The sequence below is a fragment of the Sardina pilchardus genome, chromosome 6 (assembly GCF_963854185.1).
Source record: "Sardina pilchardus chromosome 6, fSarPil1.1, whole genome shotgun sequence".
Lineage (NCBI taxonomy): Eukaryota > Metazoa > Chordata > Actinopteri > Clupeiformes > Clupeidae > Sardina > Sardina pilchardus.
The window spans coordinates 32322991-32343258 of record NC_084999.1 but is presented as its reverse complement, the minus strand read 5'-3'; the positions used below and the strand labels follow the sequence as shown (position 1 = coordinate 32343258).

The 20268-nt window shown below is 45.2% G+C and overlaps 2 protein-coding genes across 5 annotated transcripts in view; one reads left to right on the top strand and one right to left on the bottom strand.

Moving 5' to 3' along the window:
* Positions 1 to 221: 221 nt before the first annotated feature.
* Positions 222 to 12121, top strand: flot1b (flotillin 1b). Its single transcript, XM_062539494.1, has 13 exons — positions 222 to 373; positions 868 to 930; positions 1459 to 1534; positions 3358 to 3448; positions 3924 to 4067; positions 5705 to 5824; positions 6149 to 6244; positions 6359 to 6511; positions 6858 to 7039; positions 7587 to 7632; positions 9237 to 9374; positions 9627 to 9791; positions 10408 to 12121. Exons 2-13 carry the CDS (start codon positions 888 to 890, stop codon positions 10426 to 10428), a joined length of 1275 nt encoding a protein of 424 aa, XP_062395478.1. The 5' UTR covers positions 222 to 373; positions 868 to 887; the 3' UTR covers positions 10429 to 12121.
* Positions 12122 to 12677: 556 nt separating this feature from the next.
* Positions 12678 to 20268, bottom strand: part of ddr1 (discoidin domain receptor tyrosine kinase 1) — a 38726-nt gene continuing 31135 nt past the window's right edge. For 2 of the 4 annotated variants that reach the window (XM_062539490.1, XM_062539492.1), the window contains 7 exons: positions 19320 to 19433; positions 18289 to 18599; positions 16995 to 17122; positions 16550 to 16747; positions 15825 to 16089; positions 15312 to 15461; positions 12678 to 15098 (listed from right to left, as the gene is read on the bottom strand). In XM_062539490.1, coding sequence (XP_062395474.1) covers positions 14958 to 15098; positions 15312 to 15461; positions 15825 to 16089; positions 16550 to 16747; positions 16995 to 17122; positions 18289 to 18599; positions 19320 to 19433 — 1307 coding nt within the window. In that variant the 3' untranslated portion in view covers positions 12678 to 14957. The remainder of the gene's footprint in view (positions 15099 to 15311; positions 15462 to 15824; positions 16090 to 16549; positions 16748 to 16994; positions 17123 to 18288; positions 18600 to 19319; positions 19434 to 20268) is intronic. The other 2 variants (XM_062539491.1, XM_062539493.1) reach the window with 2 other exon arrangements.

The window sequence follows — 20268 nt, the reverse complement described above, 5'->3', positions numbered from 1 at the left end:
GGGTTAATGGGTTTGTTTTACTGCTGACCCCAGCCTACAGAATTCATCGTGTATAATTTAAAATCACTTTGTACGCTGTCTATTCCATGCCATCACTGTCAGTGTTACCATTCGGGAATAATATGAGAATGTAACGTTAGTGAAGCTGCACAGTTAGAGGTTGCGTGGCAGGGCAAGCCACAAGTGTGCTTGCTTTTGCTGCACTAAAATGGGCGGGGTCGATGCTTGATTGAACAGTCAACATACTTGCCATTCCAGTAAAACTATCTGTAGGACCAGCGCTGTTGCAGTCATCCGGTAGGAGTCTCGCGTTGAAGGCCAACGAAATTTAAAGGATTTTGGAAATACTAGCAATAGACTTCCTTAACATTTGGTGAGTAACATGGAGAACCAGGTCGACTAAATGCGTGCTGAAAACACGCGTTTTCAGTTTACTAAAACTTTCCGCACACTTAAGTTTAGCCTAACGTTGCCTACGTTTTTTTTTACGTCAGAGTTGTAGTGTTTGTACGGTTAGCTTAGTAAGTGAGAGGACGCCTGTTAGCCGATGTATATTGGAAAACTAGCGATAGCTGTATAACGTTTGGTCATAATAGCCATTAAGTCTTTATGTTTCTCTGACGAAAGCTGACAGCTATTCTCGATAACCTCTAATGTTAATAATTTCATAATATAATTTATACCATGACAAAGTAAATGGATATGCTAATTCGTGTAGGATGATGCTAACATTAGAAGCTAGCTGCCTCTCACTTAACTTTACGTTCCCCTTAGGACGCATGTTAATATTTACGGTAGCGTTCTTGTATTTGTTTGTACTTTAAAGTTGTGATCTGATTATAATAATAACAATAACTCCCTTTGCAGATCAAGATCATACCGTAAAAATGTTCTACACCTGTGGTCCCAACGAGGCTATGGTGGTCTCCGGTAAGAATGCATTTCATTTTTTTTCTTGAATAACGTTAGCCTTCTGACAATTACGGTCTCTGATTTTATTCGCTCACTTCTCACCTAATAATAATAGAAAAAACTGGGAGGAGGTGTAAATTATAATGATAACCAGTTTTACGCTCCTTGAGTTTTGCTCAGTTGTGTTGACACAAGTGAAGGAAATCAGGAGGTAAGCTTATATGCCTGGAACAGTGGTTAAGTAATGTGGTAAGTCATGTGAGTCGTTTCAGTAGTAAGTTAGTTCTGATGTTGCAATCGTGTCTAATAGTTAACTCCTTTCAGCCTATTCCTCTGCAGTTGAGCATGACTGTACATCTGATTGTAAGGGTGGGCCTATACCTAGTAAAATGTCAATATTGGGGTGGAACGTGTAATGTCATTGAATCCCTTAGTTAGTTGAATATAGATCATTGCTGTGTAATTTTAAGTACATAGTGCTTAATAGTAATACATGTATTAGTACAGGTAGTAATACAATGTTTTTCTTTCATCCGTATCTCACAGGGTTTTGTCGCTCACCTCCTCTGATGATTGCTGGTGGGAGAGTGTTTGTTCTCCCCTGCATTCAACAGATTCAAAGGTAGGTCTATCTGGATGAACTGTTCTGCACTTACAAGTGGTGTGGTGTCCCTGTCTGAACATAGCTAAATGCGAAGTGTGTCTGTGGCTGACGTTTTGCTCATACGTTTTCTACAGTGGACCCTTCAATGTATCTGAAAAAACATTAAGCACAGATGATGTTAAAGTAATAATATAGTAATAGCTTAAAGCAGGAGTATTCAACTTGAGTTGAGTTGAATGGGCCTGACAGGAAAACCACTGGGTATTCATGTGCCACCCAGTAATTGCATCAGTTTATTACTTGTTGCAGACGGTAAAGTAAACAAATACTTGACAGTACATACCAACTGAAACTGGTATTTTTCATCATCAGTCCTTAGCCAGCATGGGAATTCTTGGTTGACAATGACACCATGACAGCCCAGGGTGAAAGGCTTGTCATTGCCTATTATTGCAACCAATGACTGTTGCAGTTTTATTGATTGAAGCGTAGTCATTGCGGCCAGATTTACAGGAAGCTTGTGGGCCGCTGACAAATTCTAACAGGCCCCACGTGGACCTTATTGAATGTAGTTGAATAGGTCTGGCTCAAAGGTAATACAGTTTTTTTTCGTAGCTGCCTCTAGGCTCCTCCTACAGTTCTGGAGTATTTGTATTTTATACACCTGTCGTAAATACCATTAGTGGCTGGAACCCTTCCCCCTAGATACGGTACATGTGGATTTGCTTACAAACCGACAAAGATAATCTTTAAAGAGCCATGTCAACAGACAGGTAATATGATTTCATGCAAATTGCGCCATTGCCGTGAAGTAATTTGTGATTCTCTGGGTCAGGGGACAGCGAAGCTGCAAGGCTGGTGAAGATTATGGCTGGGAAGGTGCATCAGTATCCCCATTAAATGTTGGATTATCATCAAAGTGACTTCAAAGCTGTCATGTTAAAGTACAACACTTGCATAGGATGCCTTTAATAGGCTAAAAACACATACCAACCTAAAACATTAGTAAACCATAAGTGGACTAGACACACTTGACTGGGGCCTGCTGACTGCTTACTATTTGGGCATAGGGCTTAAGTGATTTGAAGTCTGCCTAGCAGAGGCGTTTTTGGTAGATAGTCAAATAGGCTGATCATAATGTTGCGTGGGGATTTTAGAAGGGACAATAGACTGCTTTGTCATGATTTTGAAACCCCAATGATGTCTGAGAGTGAAGTGCATTGGCGTGGTTTTGAGTTGATAAGATCTTAAAAATGTATGAACATTTGGAATTGTCTCTTTAACACTGTCCTAAGCCTTCAGTATTAAGCATTTATTTGGTAAGTTGATTAAAATGCACAACAGTGAAAATCCAGACCACCATGGTCAGTGTGACCAAGATGAGATAGTGGTTTTAAAATTCCCACATGATTTAATCAGATGTGCATTCTTGACCGAGTGCTGGTTCAGATCTGAAAAGTATTGTGGAGTGCTGTTTTTCCAGACCTGGAAAAGTATGGGCATTTGGGCGAAAGTCTTTAAAAAGTCTGGAGATTTTGCTTTTTGTAATGTGTACCCCAAAACCCAGACAATGTCCAAAAAACATGAATTTACATAACTACATAAAATTGTACTCTTATAGAACAAAGTTTTCAATGTCCTTGGGGAAAAAGGCAAGTAGCCCTGTACTGAGAACCCCATGCAGTAGCAGTCGGTGTGTTTGGAGAGGATTCTCAGGTCCCAGTTAATGCACTATAATAGCCAGAGTGCTTCTTGCTGTTCTGTGTGTCACCATGGTGACAGTCTCTGCATTATGGCCCCGCTCTGAGTCTGATCCGAGCCCTTTCTCTCCTCGTCTTAAGGATCACTCTAAACACCCTCACGCTGAATGTGAAGAGTGATAAAGTCTACACCCGCTATGGAGTTCCCATCTCTGTGACTGGAATTGCACAGGTATGCGTCACACCCAGCAGTTCATTGGCTAAGACTATTTTTTTTTTCTGTTTAATCCCTTGTAAAGATTACTTAAGGTATGTTTGTTATTTTGCAACATTATACAACGTAGAAAAAAATCATTTTCAACGGTAGGGACCTGCATGATGTCTGTTTGCATTGGTATGACAAATACTCTTGTTAGCTTTCGTGTTTACTCTTTCATGAGGTGCTGGTTTGGAAACACAAAACGTATTATTGTACTCACCCAACCCACATAGACGTGGAGAAACTATTGACACTCTAGTCTTTTATTTTAACAGCACAGTAAGCCTTCTGAAATTGTCGGTCAATCAGAATGAATTCTAGTGAAGTTCCAGTTTGATCATTTACCCAGTGTCATTACCAAGTAATAATTGACTGGAGAAAACCCACATACAAAAGTATGCTATGCTGTCTGCACTTGCTAGCACACTGACTCTCGCCCCCCTGCCAGGTGAAGATTCAGGGCCAGAATAAGGACATGCTGGCCACCGCGTGCCAGATGTTCATGGGCAAGTCGGAAACTCAGATCGCACAGATCGCCCTGGAGACCCTGGAGGGACATCAGAGGGCCATCATCGCCCATCTGACCGTGGAGGTAGGAAACCCACAACCCACGTCCAGCATGGCCACTGGCTGCGTGGAGAAACCTCCGTTATTTCTTTTTATGCAATTGAAAGGAAGCGATAGACAAAGGCGTTTGCTAAATAGCATAACCATAACCATCAATAGTGAGGTTGTTTGAGGAACTGATGGACTTTTTTAGGCTCAAGTAAAGTAGTTTGAATGAACTGTTTGAACGAATGTCAAAGCCATCTGCCATTTTGGTCTCTCAAAATGGGTTAATGTTACCAAACCATCTGCAGTGGAAGTGTCAAAATTCCACAGTGTCACCATAGCTGCAGAAACAGGAAGCGTTCAATTGTGGTTGTTTCTGCTGAAGGTAGCCAGCAATGTTACCAGGCTTAATCGGTCTAATGCAGAAAGGCACACAGATTCCGTGCATATGGTGTGCATATTTACATATGGTTATAATTAATTGAATGAAAAGCCTACGCCCAGATCTGAAACAGTCTAAGGGCTTTGTTTTGACGACCAGAAACACGGCACAAAGCTTATTCTTTTGGCGATGCAAAGCTTATTCCTATATTGCACACTACAATTTTGCGGCGCGCGCTTCACTTTTATTAAGCCTTGCCCTTAGGGGTGTGGCAGAAGCTGCGGTCTGATGCATGATCCAAAAATCGCTATCTTATACCCTCTAAAAATCATTATGCCACTGACCAAGAAAATCCTGGTCGATAGCAAAAGGCGCATCTGAAGCACAGCTGAAGACGTCACGAGATGTGAGAAGCCCTTAGTAACCAGTTCCAAACAACTTATCTGCAGGATAGACATCCTTAGGATTTGTATTCGTTGTAACACTATTGGTTAAGTGTTGCTTCCTTCAGGCTATGTTTTTGATGGTAACCCCTAGTCAGTCAATAGTGAAAGTAATTAACTGTATAGAAATGTTTTGTTGTTGACTGATACCATGGTGAAGTTAGTTTTGCTTTGCCAATGAGTTCAAATGATAGAATGCAGATGCGTGTGTAGGCTATACTCTCCTAGGTTTTAGTAAAGCATGGTTTATTGGTACATCTGTTCCATACGGTCTCGTGTGCGAGCAGATTCCTTCAAATGCGCCACTGACTATCAAAATACTGATGCGCTGTTTGAAGTTGCACTGCTTGCTGTTGAAGGGAATATCATTCCCATAGGTTTAAAGGATGTTACGCCCAAAACACACCCAAACTGATAAGAAGAAACATAAGAACAAGCGACTGACGTTTGACAGCAAAACCATCCCAAATGTGGACTGGACACACCCCTAAATGTATTTAAGCTTTTCGCCACTGACCATGCGTTTTAGATGGCCAAGATAGATATTAATATCTTAATAAAAACACCAGAATTCCCTATCAGAAGACATGTTGAAATAAACAGTTGCTTATGTTTATGTTGCTTTGGACAAAGGCGTCTGTTAACCATAACCATGTCCAGAGTGAATGCTGAGTGACCATTGGGGTCGGCAGCATTGAGTTTCCTTCCAGGCCTCTTCCTGTGTTGTGTCTGCGTCCTGATTAAGTATCTCTGAGGAAAGTACAGTATGTGTATGTGTGAGCGTCTGTGTGTGTGTGATGAAACACATTCCAAATGTCCCGTGCTTAACTATCTGTGATGTGTCTATCATAGGAGATCTATCAGGACCGTAAGAAGTTCTCTGAGCAGGTGTTCAAGGTGGCCTCCTCTGACTTGGTCAACATGGGTATTGGTGTGGTCAGTTATACGCTCAAAGATGTACATGATGACCAGGTATGTCTCTCGTCCCCTCTTTGCACTTGTTCTACATCCCCACGGTCAGAATGCTAACCTTAATATGTAGTTTATTGCATTGACTGTAAAACACATACTTTATTGCATTGACTTCACAACAGTGCTTAATGTAATGCGTTCCCAGTACAGAAAAAAGCTATTCAGTTAGATGTAGGTTCATTGTCCTGTGTAATGAAAAGGGGTCACACTTCCTGCAGAGTCAACAGGCAAACCTTTGTGGCCTCCATAACTTCCTTTTGAAGTTCCTTCTCTGCTCGATGGTGTCATTTGAACCGTAGCGCTTAACAATGCTCCTCTCCTCAGGACTACCTGGTGTCCCTGGGCAAAGCCCGCACAGCGCAGGTCCAGAAGGACGCCCGCATCGGTCAAGCCCAGTACAAGAGAGACGCCGTCATGAGGGTAAGCCAGTCTGTCTGAGATACCCTCCATGTCCCTCCCTGTGTGTGTGTGTGTGTGTGTGCGCAGCCCCTTGTGACTAGAATGGGATCTGTGTGTGTGTGTGTGTGTGTGCAGGAGGCCAATGCAATGCAGGAGAAGGTGTCGGCGCAGTACAAGAACGAGATCGAGATGGCCAAGGCGCAGAGGGACTTTGAGCTGAAGAAGGCCGTCTACGACATGGAAGTCAACTCCAAGAAGGCAGAGTCCGAGATGGCCTATCAGCTTCAGGTACACATACACACACACGCACACACACACACACACACACACACACTGTGCTGTAGCATAGTGTATCAGCTATTTTGTATAACCCTCTTGCCTTCCATGTTTTGTTTTGAAGCATCCAACACTTAGCTGAAACATTGAAGGATTTTGATTCATAATGTGACTGAAAGATCAGAGAGTTTTACTGTACGAGTGTCACAGAATGATCACAGATCAGTGACTTCTGAATTTGAGTGGACAAATCTGAGCAGTGGTTTTGGTTTTGGCTGCTCTCAGTTCCTCTGACCCTCTCCTCCTTGTCCTGCTCCTCCTTGTCCTGCTCCTCCTCCTCCTCCTCGTGGTGGGTCAGGTGGCCAAGACCAAGCAGCGCATCGAGGAGGAGAAGATGCAGGTGCAGGTGGTGGAGCGCTCGCAGCAGATCATGCTGCAGGAGCAGGAGATCACGCGCCGCGAGAAGGAGCTGGAGGCCAAGATCAAGAAGCCCGCCGAGGCCGAGCGCTACCGGCTGGAGAAGCTGGCCGAAGCCGAGCGGTGAGTCCAGCAGAACTGACCCCTCCCATCCCCCACACTCCCGTCCCAACCCGTCTCCAGAGACCCCCAAGCAGCCGCCCCGTCTCTAGCGCTAACGAGAGCCCTATTTTTAGCCGGAGGGCTGATCCTGAACTAGGACTAGCGGGGTTTAGGATTAGTGTGTGCTTGGCACAATTGGCTCACGGTTTAATTAGAAGGTGAGAAGACAGATGCTCGCATGGGGGCTATCGCATTACTGACCTGAGCCCCCCCCCCCCCCCCCCCCCGTTTTCTCAGTGGCCGGGTTGCCTGAGGCTTGCATCATATTTTCTCAGCTTAAATTCCTTGAAGTAAAAATGGCTGTGCTCAGACTGTAAATAAATATATATATACTGTATACAGCGGAGTGGTGTAAATAGCCTCACTTTCTATTTGTGTTTGTCTGTCTCGCTCTCGCAATTCTCCCTCTTGTCCTTGTCCTCCCTCTCCCTCCTTCTTGCTCTCTCGTTCTCTCATTCCTCTCTTTCTCTCATTCCTCTATTTCACTTTTTCTCTCTCTCTGTCTCAGGTTGCAGCTCATCATGGAGGCCGAGGCTGAGGCAGAGTCCATTAGGGTAAGTACAGCCTTCTCTCTCGCGCGCGCGCTCTCACGCTTCTCTCTCTCTCTCTCTCTCTCTCTCTCTCTCTCTCTCTCTCTCTCTCTCTCTCTCTCTCTCTCTCTCTCTCTCGTTATCTTCTTCCTCCCTCTGTTTTGTTCTGCGCTGGGTTTTGTTTAGCTCTCTGTGATTTCATTTCCTGTGTTGGACTCGGGCCCTTCACCAGCTGTATACGGCACACACACACACTGGTTTGATTTACTGCTGAGTGAGAGCAGAGATGGAGGCAAGAGGAGAGACCATTCAGCCGTCTCCTCGCGTGTGTCTCTTTGTCACCAGCCTACACTCTCACTAGGAGTGACTCACGCCCCTCATTCATCAAGTCATTCCAGAACTTTCTCTTGCACTTGGAAAACAGCAGCTTGTTCTGTAGTAGAGGATGAGGGAGGTGAATGAGGTGCCTCTGAGAAGACGTGTGACGAGAGTAGAGACGTGGAAAATCTCATGCTTTGGTGTTTCCCAACTGTGGACCAGATCATGGCTGTGCCAGTGTGCCTGTCTAATTTTGGCTGAAGTGATTCGGTGCCATGCATGGAGAGCAGCTCTAATATATTATTCAGAACGGCAGTCGTAGGCCCGTGCTAATGGTGATTAGCCGTTAGGCCTGTGCTTAATAAATGGAGAGAGTCTGGAGAAGAGGGAGAGAGGAACAGCAGAGAGTTGAACTGTGCGAGCTGCCTGTGCGTGCGAGAGGTGGAGCTGGAGCTGGAGCTGGGGCTGGCGCCATGCCACGTGAGTGTGGGTGAGCCCTGCTCTAGGGGAAATGCCATGTGGGCAAGGCTGGGCATGTGTGTGTAGCCTGTCTCTGCTGCCTTTGTCTGACTGCTGAATAGGCCTCTGCGTTTGCTTGTTGTCTGTTAGAAGGTCAGGTTGGCAGCCATGGACAAGAATGAGAAGTAGAGCTTCATGGATGAGGGGATTTTGTGGAAATTGTGAGAAAATGTTGGTATACAGCATGTTACAAAAACAGTAATAGAATGTGTGTGAAGCACATTCCAGGGTGCCTGTTTTGTATCTATCATAACAAAATGATTTTTAGGAAGAAGTATTTGCTGGTAAAAAGATCAGAGATGTCCTTGGGTAAGATGGAGGGCGACATTTTTAACGCTGCCTCCCACTAAATCATTGTTTGGTGCTTGTGGACCATAGAGAAGTGTTCCCTGTGGTTAAGTCGTGGTTTCAATTGGGTTTCTAATTCCTGTTTACATAAAGGCAGAATGTCTTGCACTGCTGAGCCAGTTTGTTTAGAAATAAGCAGTTTTGTAAGCATAAGATGTTTTGGAAAAGTAGAGCAGAGGAGACCCAGCTGTCTCAGCGTTGTGCAGGGCGTCGAACTTGCCTGACTTTGTTATTTGGAGGCGGCTTTAGCAGAAAGCAGAGATGAATTCAGACTCGGGCCTGTCCCCAGATCCATGGTACTGTATATTGCAGGACTCCTTTGTTCCTCCTTTCTCTTCTCTTGCCCTTTGTCTCCGTCTCTTCCTCTCTCCAGTGTAAGCTGATCAGTCCTCGCCCTGCTATCCTCCCCTCCCCTCCCCTCCCTCCCCCATCTCTGCCTGCAGGTAAAGGGAGAGGCCGAAGCATTCGCCGTGGAGGCCAAGGGCCGCGCTGAGGCAGAGCAGATGGCCAAGAAGGCCGAGGCCTTCCAGCAGTACCAGGAGGGTGCCATGGTGGACTTGCTGCTGGAGAAGATCCCTCTGGTGAGCGCCCCGGAGCCAGTCACACACACACACACACACACACACACACACACACACACACACACACACACACACACACACACACACTGATGATTGAGCAGAAGATTTAATTGACAGAATAGAGGAGTTAAGTCTGGATTACTAACAATTAATGTTTTGCAGGGTTAAAGTGGGTCAAGTTGGTTGGTTGGCTGATATTAGATTTGTGTAGTAGGGTGTAACTGACAGTGTATTTGCCCTCCTGTCCTCCAGATGGCAGAAGAGATCACCAAGCCCCTGTCCATGGCCCAGAAGGTGACCATGGTGTCCAGTGGAGGGTCTGAGGTGGGCGCGGCCAAGCTGACAGGAGAAGTGTTGGATATCATGACCAGGCTGCCGGAGACCGTGGAGAAACTCACAGGGGTCAACATCTCACAGGTCAGTGGAAATACTGGGCTACGCCCATGCTCTGTCAGCATCTGACTGTTTTGTCTGTTCACTTCTCATGTCAATGTAAATGTTATGGTTTGGTGAAATGCTTTTGTGCTCAAAAGAGCAGTGGTGTACGTACGTGTACTAGTAAACATATTATTCTACTCGGATGTAAAGGTAAATGTAAATGTAAATGTATTTCTATTCATTATCATACATAGTGGTCATTCAGTGACACAAATGTTATGACACAAAATTAGTCAATATATATACAATATATGTAAAAAAAGTAATATAAACAGCACTCTCAAGACAAAATAATGCGAATCAAGAAACATGACATGAGAGAAAATGAAATAATAACTTGACATGAGAGAAAATATAATAATAATAATAATATTATTATTAAACTAATTTAATATTTTACAGTCAGAGCATGCGTAATGAACAACATCTGCTAGGTTTGTTCAGAACTGACTGTTTTTGGTGAAATTGTCTCTGAGCGTACGCACACAGGCCATATTTTTGGTCACTGTTTGCCTCTTAACATGTTATAAGGAGAAGGCCTGTGATGTTTTTTTGTTATTATTTGTTGTAAATCCCTCCCTCTCTCTCTCTGCAGATTACTGGACGGCGTGGATAAAGAGGCAGCTGGGAGACGGCACAACAATCCACCTGATGACATGACATGACCTGTCCCATTGTGCCTTTGGTGTGCATGTCTGTTTATTCTATAACTGTCCATAGCGTGTCTGATAGCTTGATTAGATTTACTTGACCTCCATGGCCTTAGTGTAAGGATGCCGTTGGTCTTTTTTACTTGTCAGCTCTTTTAGTTTGAACGTTTTTGGGGAGAAGATAGAAGAAGAAGCCCGTCACCCAACAAACAGAAGAGGAAGATATATGTATAAATAATAGATAATATACCATATGTACCTTGAATATTAGATCATATTTTAGCTGATTGTCGTCATCTCATGCATGTGAGTACTGTACTGTTTTCAAACCAATCCACTTGCTCCTGTTGCAATCCTGTTGGGATCCTCTTTCCAAAGTACAACACTGACATTCAGGGAGTTGACTTCCCAATCACTCTATGTCGATACTCTTAGCCATGTTGGAAGCCGTTATTGGAAAAACTGACCAAATATTGTGTGGTTACCCTTTTCGCTCATTTGTATCTATGTGCCTATGTCAGACCACTTCAGTGCTGCCTGTGTGGCTCTACAGTATTGGATCTACAGTTCAGGGCCATTTCAGTATGCTTGAGGAATGGAGGAGATACCTTTAACAGTTCAGTAATGTCAGATTATCAGGTTTTAGGAGGGGTCTTGAACTATTGGACAGAATCTGGTCAGATCTTATAAATCAGATGAGCTTGTGTGGGATGTCCCAGTTTTTAAATATGAAATGATATGTTGCTCAATTGTGTCTGTGAACCGAAGGATACTGAAACCATATATCGTTCTTTAAAGAAAACACTCGTACATCCTTACTTGCAGTTGGTTGTACACTCACAAAGGCCTGTGTTGAGAATTTCTGTCACGCTGTGAAACGACTGGCAGGTTGGCAAAGCAAGAGTATGATGGGAAAGGAAGTAGGTGTCTGACATGAGAAAGGAATGCTTTTTCTTGATGTTTGCAGCTCAAAGAGAAAGAAATTGTAAAAGACTGCGGGGGAAGGCAAGTTAGTTTCGCATAAACCACTTACGCTGAAATGTGGGTCAAGCTCAAGAGCTTTCTATTGAAATACCAGACTGAAATAGTTCTTTGTAAAGAAGGACAGAAAACATAAAGTTTGTGGATTCTCATTTTCACTGCGACTGCATATGCGGTTCAGTTGCACTGTTGTCAGGATTGCATTTTATGTCTCTTCAAACACAAGCAAAAACCATATGCAAAGATTTGAATGCTCCGCCACCAACAAGTGCCTGAAATCCCCCTCTGCCCCCTCAATGCTCAATTCATGATTCCAGACTTACTGTATGTACTGAATGGGGATTTTGATCAATCATGCCTTTGAACAGTACTGTGAAGTGTTTGCATACAGTCTTCCATTCAACAGCCAGTCATTGCTTCTAGCTTTGGATCTTATCACCATTTTGACTTCCATGTTATTTTCTGATTTTGTTTTATTACTTGGTGTTTTGTTTGTTTGTTTGTTTTGGCTTGGAATTTGGTATTTTGCTTGCCAAGAGACTCCGGTGCCTTATTTTATACATTATAGTCTTTGTTGTGCCTCAATGCAATAACTCTTGAATGTTGGACATGTTACAGAGATTTTCTCCTGTGTTGTAACATAGTTGATTATTCAATAAACACACTGAGAGACCTCAACCAGTGACTCATGTGAATTGTGTGGAGACCATTGGCCCTAATTTTAGTGCTGGGTAGAGTGTAAAGTCAGTCTATGAGCAAAGCTCTAATGCATGAACTAACAGTATCAAGTGGCATGAGACTTATTTTAGCTTACCCAACGCTATTTGTGCTTACGATCTTTCTCATGGTATTCAATTTGTTTGTAAATGGGTTTTATACAGTTAATAAGCAAGCTTTAGTTAAGACTGATGACTTTACACCTGCAGTGCTTCATTGGACCACTAGTGGGCTGCAAACCCCTGCTTCAAAATATGTTACTTCAGGCAACCTTTTCTTTTACAACATCCAAAAACTAGTATTGTGATGATTAATAAACACATCTGTTGTCATAATGTCATGCCCATGTTATTTACTCTACTGTGTGCTCTGGGTTGAAAATTCAGTGAGTCTATAAAAACATCAACAGTTACTGAAATAGCAAGCCAGTTAGCATCAGAGCGAGTAGTGTCTCTAAGCTTCTCTTATACAAAACCATAACACATCCTTGCATAATATAAAACACAGCACTTTTATATGACTTGATCTAAAAAGTTTACCTTTATTAAAACATCTACAAAAATAGACAATGCAATGAATTACAATGGCATCAGTAGGCAGCAAGCTTTCTACACAGAAACAGAGACCCCAGATACAGAGAACATAAGATTTCCATATATTAGTGAACAAGAATCTGTCCCAGTGAATATTTACAAATCTTTTTTAATGTCTTAAACAGATGTCAATAACAGACATAATTGAAACCCATAACAGAGTGTTTGTAAGTACACATTTATATATTTATAAAAAAAACTGGATTACAGTGTATCAAAAGCAATTCTTCCAACAAGCACAATACTGTATGACAACAGCCATTCACCAACATTCTCTCTTGACATTTACATGCATCACAGTATGCAAATGTTATTTCAGTATCCATTCAGCAATCGGTGGCTCTGATCAATCAAATCTACCACCAGTCATCATATGCATTGTATGAGCCCTATGCATAAGGGGAATAACACATTAGTGAAGTAAGTAATAAACATTGCAATATTGGCAAAGTTTGAAATACATTGAATACTCAATCATACCAATGATCTCTCAGAATTAAGGTATATTCATATACATATTCATTTATATGTTAGCGAGAGTATAACATATCAATTGTTGTTTAGCACTGTGTTGGGACAATAGGAAACCACTGAGGCTTTTAAAGTGCAGCTGTTGAACAGTTTATATTTTGGTAAAGGGAGTTGCCTGTGTAAGATCAGACACTTTTATGAGAAGCAAGCCCGGCTTCTTGTGTTTGCCTCAGCTTCCGCTCCTGTTTGGTGCTCCTCTCATTTTTCTCTCCAGTCAGCTTTTTCAAAGCTGTGTCCCCTGTCGCACGTCTCTTTGTTTTGGGGTCAGTCTCACTGACATGCACGGCGGCTCCCATGTCGGGGGTCCGCTCTGACGGTTGGGACGGAGGGCAGAGCAGAGGACCGTCCTCTGAGACTCAGCTCAGGGCGAACCCACTTCTAATCCCACACGGTCCAGGTGTATTCAGGTCAGTCCACGCGGGACCATGCACAGTCCCACTTCACACACCTTGAACCACAGCGTGGAGTAACTGGCCCATGTAACGGTCCTCAGTTGGGAGACTGAGTGAGACGTGAAATGACACAGAAATATCTGAGCTGAATGAGAAGATGGATGGGCTGTCAGTCAGACCTCTGGACGCATGAGTCTGGGGCAAGAAGGCTAAACGAGGGACTCACCTGGAATACTAAAGAGAACAAAAAAAAATAACAAACAACAAGCTGGGGACACTGGGACTGGCAGGAATATTTCCCCATGATGATGATGAAAATGATCGGACACTGTCATCTGAGAGTCTCAAAGGTCAGAAGTGAGATGAGAACACCACAGCAATCCTCCACCAGAGAGGGCCAGATGCCCCTCTAGAAATTCCCCACAAACCAAACAGCAGAAAGCTTGCCATCGATCTTGTCAAAAACAGTGCCCCACCACTAATGATCAGCCTGTCACATTTCGCCTACAATTAGTAATGTATTAATGAAAGCATTAAGAAAGTTAATATTTAGAATTTCAATGAATTGTTAACTTACAAATCCTTTAAGTATTGATATAACGCTTTGGTTAGCATGTGATGGCATACCACATCTCCTCAAACTGTATTTATTTAGTGATTAAACAGTATTAATCTGCGTATATGGTTTTACTGATAAATTAGTTGATTTATTGATAAATGTACTGCCGATATTGGCGATAACTGATCATGACAGATCCGTGTAGCAATGACATTCAGTCCCACTTGTACTATGCTGGCTTACCTCTAGCATCTAGCGCTATGACCCACCACCACCTGTCAGTAAGGTTACATTCGTGAATATTATGGGATGTTTGTAGGTTGAGGGGAAGGGGAAGGGGAAGGGGGGGAGGGGGGTCTGCTGTAAAACCAGAACCGATCCAGCGGCGTGTCACAGCCCCCGGGAGGGAAATACACAAATATACAAGAGACACTCTTTCACAGGCCAGGCCTCCACCACCACCTCCACCACCACCACCCACACCCACAGCACAGAGGTCAAGGGAAGGGCCCCAGTGCCGTGTCTGCCTCCACCTCCCCCACTCTCTGACCTCTGGCAGGCACGGCCCGTCTCTGATCCCTTCCCTCGGCCTCTGTTTGTGTGGGTGTGGCTGTGGGGTGGGGCTACTGCAGGAGGTGTAATACACAGTGTCTTTCTGCACACGCGCGCTCTCTCTCTCTCTCTCTCTCTCTCCGTCTCTCTTGCTCAGTCTCTCGGTGTCTCTACACCATGTTCATGGCGTCCTCGGTGAGGAAGGAGTGGATGTGGGCGAAGGAGGGCCGCAGCTTGCAGTCTCTGTTCCAGCAGCTCAGCATCAGCTCGTACAGGCCCTGGGGACACACGGCCGGCCGGGACAGATACACCTGACAGAGACAGACGGGAGACACACACCATGACTGTGCTGCTACAAAGTTAAAGCTCTACTTGCCTTTCCCTTTTAACTAGCACTTAATTACTCAGGATTCAGGAACTTACAACCTCTCTCTCTCTCTCGTGTGTGTGTGTGTGTAGGAGTGTTTAGTGTATATGTGTGTATGTGTGTGTGTATTTGCATGTGAGTGTGTGGGAGGGGGTACCTGTCTGCCGTGGTCCCTGAAAAATTCCCCAGCGTTATCGATGACCTGTTCGTCCGTCAGGTTGCAGTAGGGCTGCTCCTGGCACATGTTGAGCATCTCCCACAGAGTCACGCCGAAGGCCCACACGTCACTGGCCGTCGTGAACTTGCCCTGCAGGACACACAGCCACCGGCTCAACACATGAACAAAGCTGACATGCTGACATACGGTGCATGCTTTCCATTACTAAACCAAATTGTAATGGTCAATATTGCAAGTACTGTTGCAATAGTACAATGTAGTTACTATTGTAACTACTGTTATTATCATCGTCATCATTATCATTATCATTATTAGTAGTAGTGGTAGTAGAGTAGCATTACATTACTCATTCTTATATTATTTTTCTGACTCTCATACATACTGTGAATCTCTACTGCTCACCCCAGTGACAGTAATGTCTCTCTCTCACTCTCTGTCTCTCTCTCTCTGTCTCTCTCTCTCTCTCTCTCTCTCTGTCTCTCTCTCTCTCACCATGAGGATGCACTCCCAGGCCATCCAGCGGATGGGCAGCACGGCGCGGCCCTGGATGCGGTAGTAGTCTCCGGCGTACAGGTTGCGGCTCATGCCAAAGTCGGCGATCTTGATATGGCGTTCGCCACTGCCGTCGTCTGGCTCGCCGCGCTCACCCCCCACCAGGCAGTTACGCGTCGCCAAATCTCGGTGGACAAAGTTCAGGGACGACAGGAACTTCATGCCAGAGGCGATCTGACTGGCCATGGAGATCAGAGCCGGGTAACTGAGAGAGAGAGAGAGACACAACGGTCAGGAATAGAGTTAAAGACAAGAGTCAAGGGTCTGCATTTAATAAGGTTACCATATAGACTGATTCAAATGTGTAATAAAAGCGCTTTGGGTTGCACTCTGTGCACGTGAAATGCGCTATATAAATAAACATTATCTATCTATCTATCTATCTATCTATCTATCTATCTAATAAATACATGTCATTTGGAATGTACAGGCATGTGCTGTATGTGTGTGGCAGTAGTGGTGCATACTGAAGTGTCAGTGTAATATACAGTAGGAACATCAGAGAGTTTCCTTTATCCATAATCTTTGTGTCTGTGCAATTAATAGTTGAGTTATGTGTATGTGTAACCTTACTAGATGTGTGTGTGAGTGGGTGTACTGTATGTGTGTGTGTGTGTGTGTGTGTGTGTGTGTGTGTGTGTGTGTGTGTGTGTGGGATAGCTTACCTGATGGTCGGCGTGTTGTGAGAGGGTCCAGACTTGTCCAGCAGCACCCTATGGGACAGGTGCTGGTTCAGGTCTCCACACTCCATGTACTCGGTGACCATGCAGAGCGGGTCGCTGCTCACGCACACGCCCAGCAGCCGGATGATGTTGGGGTCCTTCAGCCGAGACAGGATCTTCACCTCCTTCAGGAAGTCATTCCTGGGCAACAGCACAGTAGTGAGCACAACCACAAAAACAGAGATGACAGGATGGTGAAAGATCATCTGCTCATGTGTGGGACAGAGCAAGAGATTGACTGACCACACTGTTGAACAGCCAGTTAAATGGCATTCAAATATAATTTAATAATTATAATGTTTCGTTAAGTGACTAAATTTGATGGGGCTTCATGTGACATGGTACACACGTAACGGATAAATAAGCCTTCTGTTACGCGCACACATACCTTGCATTCTTAGAGGCATCTGGGCGCAGGATCTTCACTGCCACCAGTAGGGGGCGTCCTTTCCTCACGTTGAAGGGGAACTCGAGGTTGGGCAGATCTTGAGGATTCTCGATCTCGCACAAGTGGACCTATGGAACCCATGCACACAGACACTGGTCACCAACGCCCACCATAACTCTCCCTGGGGACGTCTCAAATAAACAAGGCCAGAGTTTGGAAAGAAAATACGGGGAGGGTGAAATACGATGTTTTTGTTTTCTGACGCAGCGGTCACCCAAACACAGCCATGTGCACACAGGACATATGAAGTGCCACTGGCCATTAACATCCCCCCTGCTAAACTCATCACTCCCACATAAAGCAGCAGATGCGTCTCTGTGCTAATGTATGGCTCTGGAGAACAAACAGCATCTACGCTGCTTGTGAATGTGTCTGACTGTCAGCACGGTTTAGACAGAGGAGATGGGACGTGGGATATATGTTGTTTGCTTTGTGCCTGGACACACAGCCTCCTGTACACCCACATAGCCACACAGGGGCTATCAATTCCCAGCAAGCACAACTGCACCCCTGCTAAACTCTTCATCTCTGTGACTTAGTGGATATGCTATATGCAGCAAAGCCAGCTATTCATAAGCAAAGACGACTCTTCATGAAGTGTGTGTGTGTGTGTGTGTGTGTGTGAGTGTATGTGTGTGTAACCTCACAGCTCCAGCAGCTCTACAGTGAAGGAGAAGTTCCAGTGTGTGGTACGTCCTTAAAGTGAGAACCCTTCACGTGTGTGTACGTGTTTATGTGCATGTGTGCATGTCTAAGTGGGTTTATATGAGTGAGAGTGAGTGTGTGTGTGTGTGTGTGTGTGTGTGTGTGTGTGTGTGCTGATGCATCATATAAGTATATGTTCTGGCATGTCGTGTATGAATATATCATGTGAGAGTGTGTGGACACGTTGTGTGTGTGTGAGTAGCAACGTCTCACATACTGTTTGTGTAAGTAGCTTACAGTATGTGAGACGTGTGTATGAGCAATCTGGTATGTCATGTCTAGATGTACCATGTGAGAGTGTTAAGTTGAGTTACTTTATTTGTCCTGAAGGAACTGTGTCCTCTGCATTTAACCCATCTAGGGAAAGTGTACACACACACACACACACACACACACACACACACACACACACACACACACACACACACACACACACACACACACACACACAGTAGGAGCAGCGTGTGGCCATGTCTGGGTCTGCATGGGGCAGCAGAGCAGACGTGTTTATGTGCTGGCGCTCGCTCACCTCCCCGAACTGGCCCTCCCCCAGCTTCTCCTTGAAGAGCAGGCAGTGGCGCGGCAGCTCGGGCAGCGGCGGGCAGTCGGGCGGCGAGGAGGACAGCGCCGGCACGGCGTAGGTGTTGTTGCCGCTGACGCCCTGCAGGCACACGATGTCGGCCTCGGCGTAGTGCGGCACGCTGGCCGGGCCCAGCGGCGGCAGCAGCGGCGGGGGAGGGGACGAGGAGGGCCCGTGGGGGTACGGCGGCGCTCCGGGGTACGGCGGCGGCTCGTCCTGGGTGACCGGCAGCTTCTCCATGTCCATGTCCACGCCGCAGGCTGCAGGAGAGGGCCGGTGGATAGAGTGACCCGTGGATGGAGAGAGTCGGATAGACGGATTTGTGAAGGAGGGGGAGGAGGTGGAGAAAGAGGGGGACGATAAAGTTACTGACCAACTGGAGATTCTCTACAAATATCTGTGCTATGAGCTAAAATAGCTAGTGTTATGTGTTATTAAGGAGTTAAAAGTTGATTATCCAGGTAAGTTAGAGCATTCTCACTCAATCACTCACAAAAACATACTGCACCAATAAACATACACACTTGGATGGATGGATGGATAAATATGAATCAGTAGAGGCATGCATATTCATGATGAAAACGTTGTGTTATGTCAATATTACACTCAACACACCTGACCTTGATGTTTAGAAGATTCCCCAGTGGTGTATGTGCCCTTATGTAGCAGTACTATATCATTCTTGTGAATGTGAACTTTCATTTGATTTAGTTCTGAACCTTTTTGTTTTTAAATCTTAGATGTGCTTTGCTTGCCCCCTCTCTCATCCCACTGTGAGTGTGTGTGCCCCTCTCCCCACCCCCATAATGAGGGCCGCTGAGCTGCGTCCACATCGCCTATTTCCTCCTGCTCTCTCCTGATCACAGGGTGCTGCTGACCCCTGCCCCTGAGTGCTGTTATTTTAAGGCTACGTTTGCCCTTGTGCACTTCCTCTTTCCCCAGGATGTGTGTTCTGCCCCGCTCCTCACCCCTGCTCTTACCCTGGGGCACATTCTGGGGCTTTTCCTGAGACCTGGGGGCGTTTGTCAGCCAGCCGGGCACATACCTCGCCTCTGACAGAAGAAGGTGATAGGCTGGGTTGTTTAACAGCAAGGCTGGGATGGAATACATACATGTACACATACACATACACATACACGTATACGTACACACACACACACAAACCAAAACAGAAAACCACAACACAAACACAACACCACACCACCGCACAACACAGAACAAAATCACAACAAAAGACACAACAACGACAACAAAAAACACAACACAACCATTAGGTCACAGCATAGCACGTTACAGCAAAGGGATGCGGTTAAGCCGAGCGGTAGGGCACGGTGCAGCATGTCACAGGCAATGTTAACACAGAGGCAGGCAGTTAATTAACAACTCAAAGGAGAGACAGCAAACAGGCCATGTATGTACTTGTGTGTGTTGTGTCCTGTATCTCCTTGTGTGTGTGTGTGTGTGTGTGTGTGTGTGTGTGTGTGTGTGTGCGCGCATTTGCGTTGACTATTGTCTGTGTATTGTGCATTGTTTGTGTGTGTGTCTACACCAGACATATCCTTTTGAATAAAGCATTCAGACAGCATGCCAACCCCCCCTGTGGTGTTGTAAACCTGGAGGAATGCTCCCTCTCTCCCTCTCTTTTCTTCCTGAGTTTCCACTGCTCTCCTCCTCTGTCTATCTCTTCTGCAGCAGCAACAATGAGGCTTTTGTGTCTGGCCTCAGGCAGCGGCTTTGAGCTCCCCATACCGCCCCCCCCCCCCCCCCCCCCCCCCCCCCAAGATTACCTTTTTAATCGGGCCGTTATGCAGGCCATACTTCTCTTTTTACACGGTGCCCTTCAAAACAAGGACTGTGGTTTTATTCTCTCTCCTGCTCACTAAGTCACCAGCAGGAGCCCAATGTGCTGACTGAGCTGAGGCTACTTCC

What these genes read in the sequence shown, in the direction of transcription:
- flot1b (XM_062539494.1), top strand. Translation starts at nt 888, where the DNA reads ATGTTCTACACCTGTGGTCCCAACGAGGCTATGGTGGTCTCCG. An exon ending in CGAGGCTATGGTGGTCTCCG is followed by an intron (nt 931 to 1,458) that starts GTAAGAATGCAT and finishes CGTATCTCACAG; the next exon opens with GGTTTTGTCGCTCACCTCCT. An exon ending in AGAGAGACGCCGTCATGAGG is followed by an intron (nt 6,245 to 6,358) that starts GTAAGCCAGTCT and finishes GTGTGTGTGCAG; the next exon opens with GAGGCCAATGCAATGCAGGA.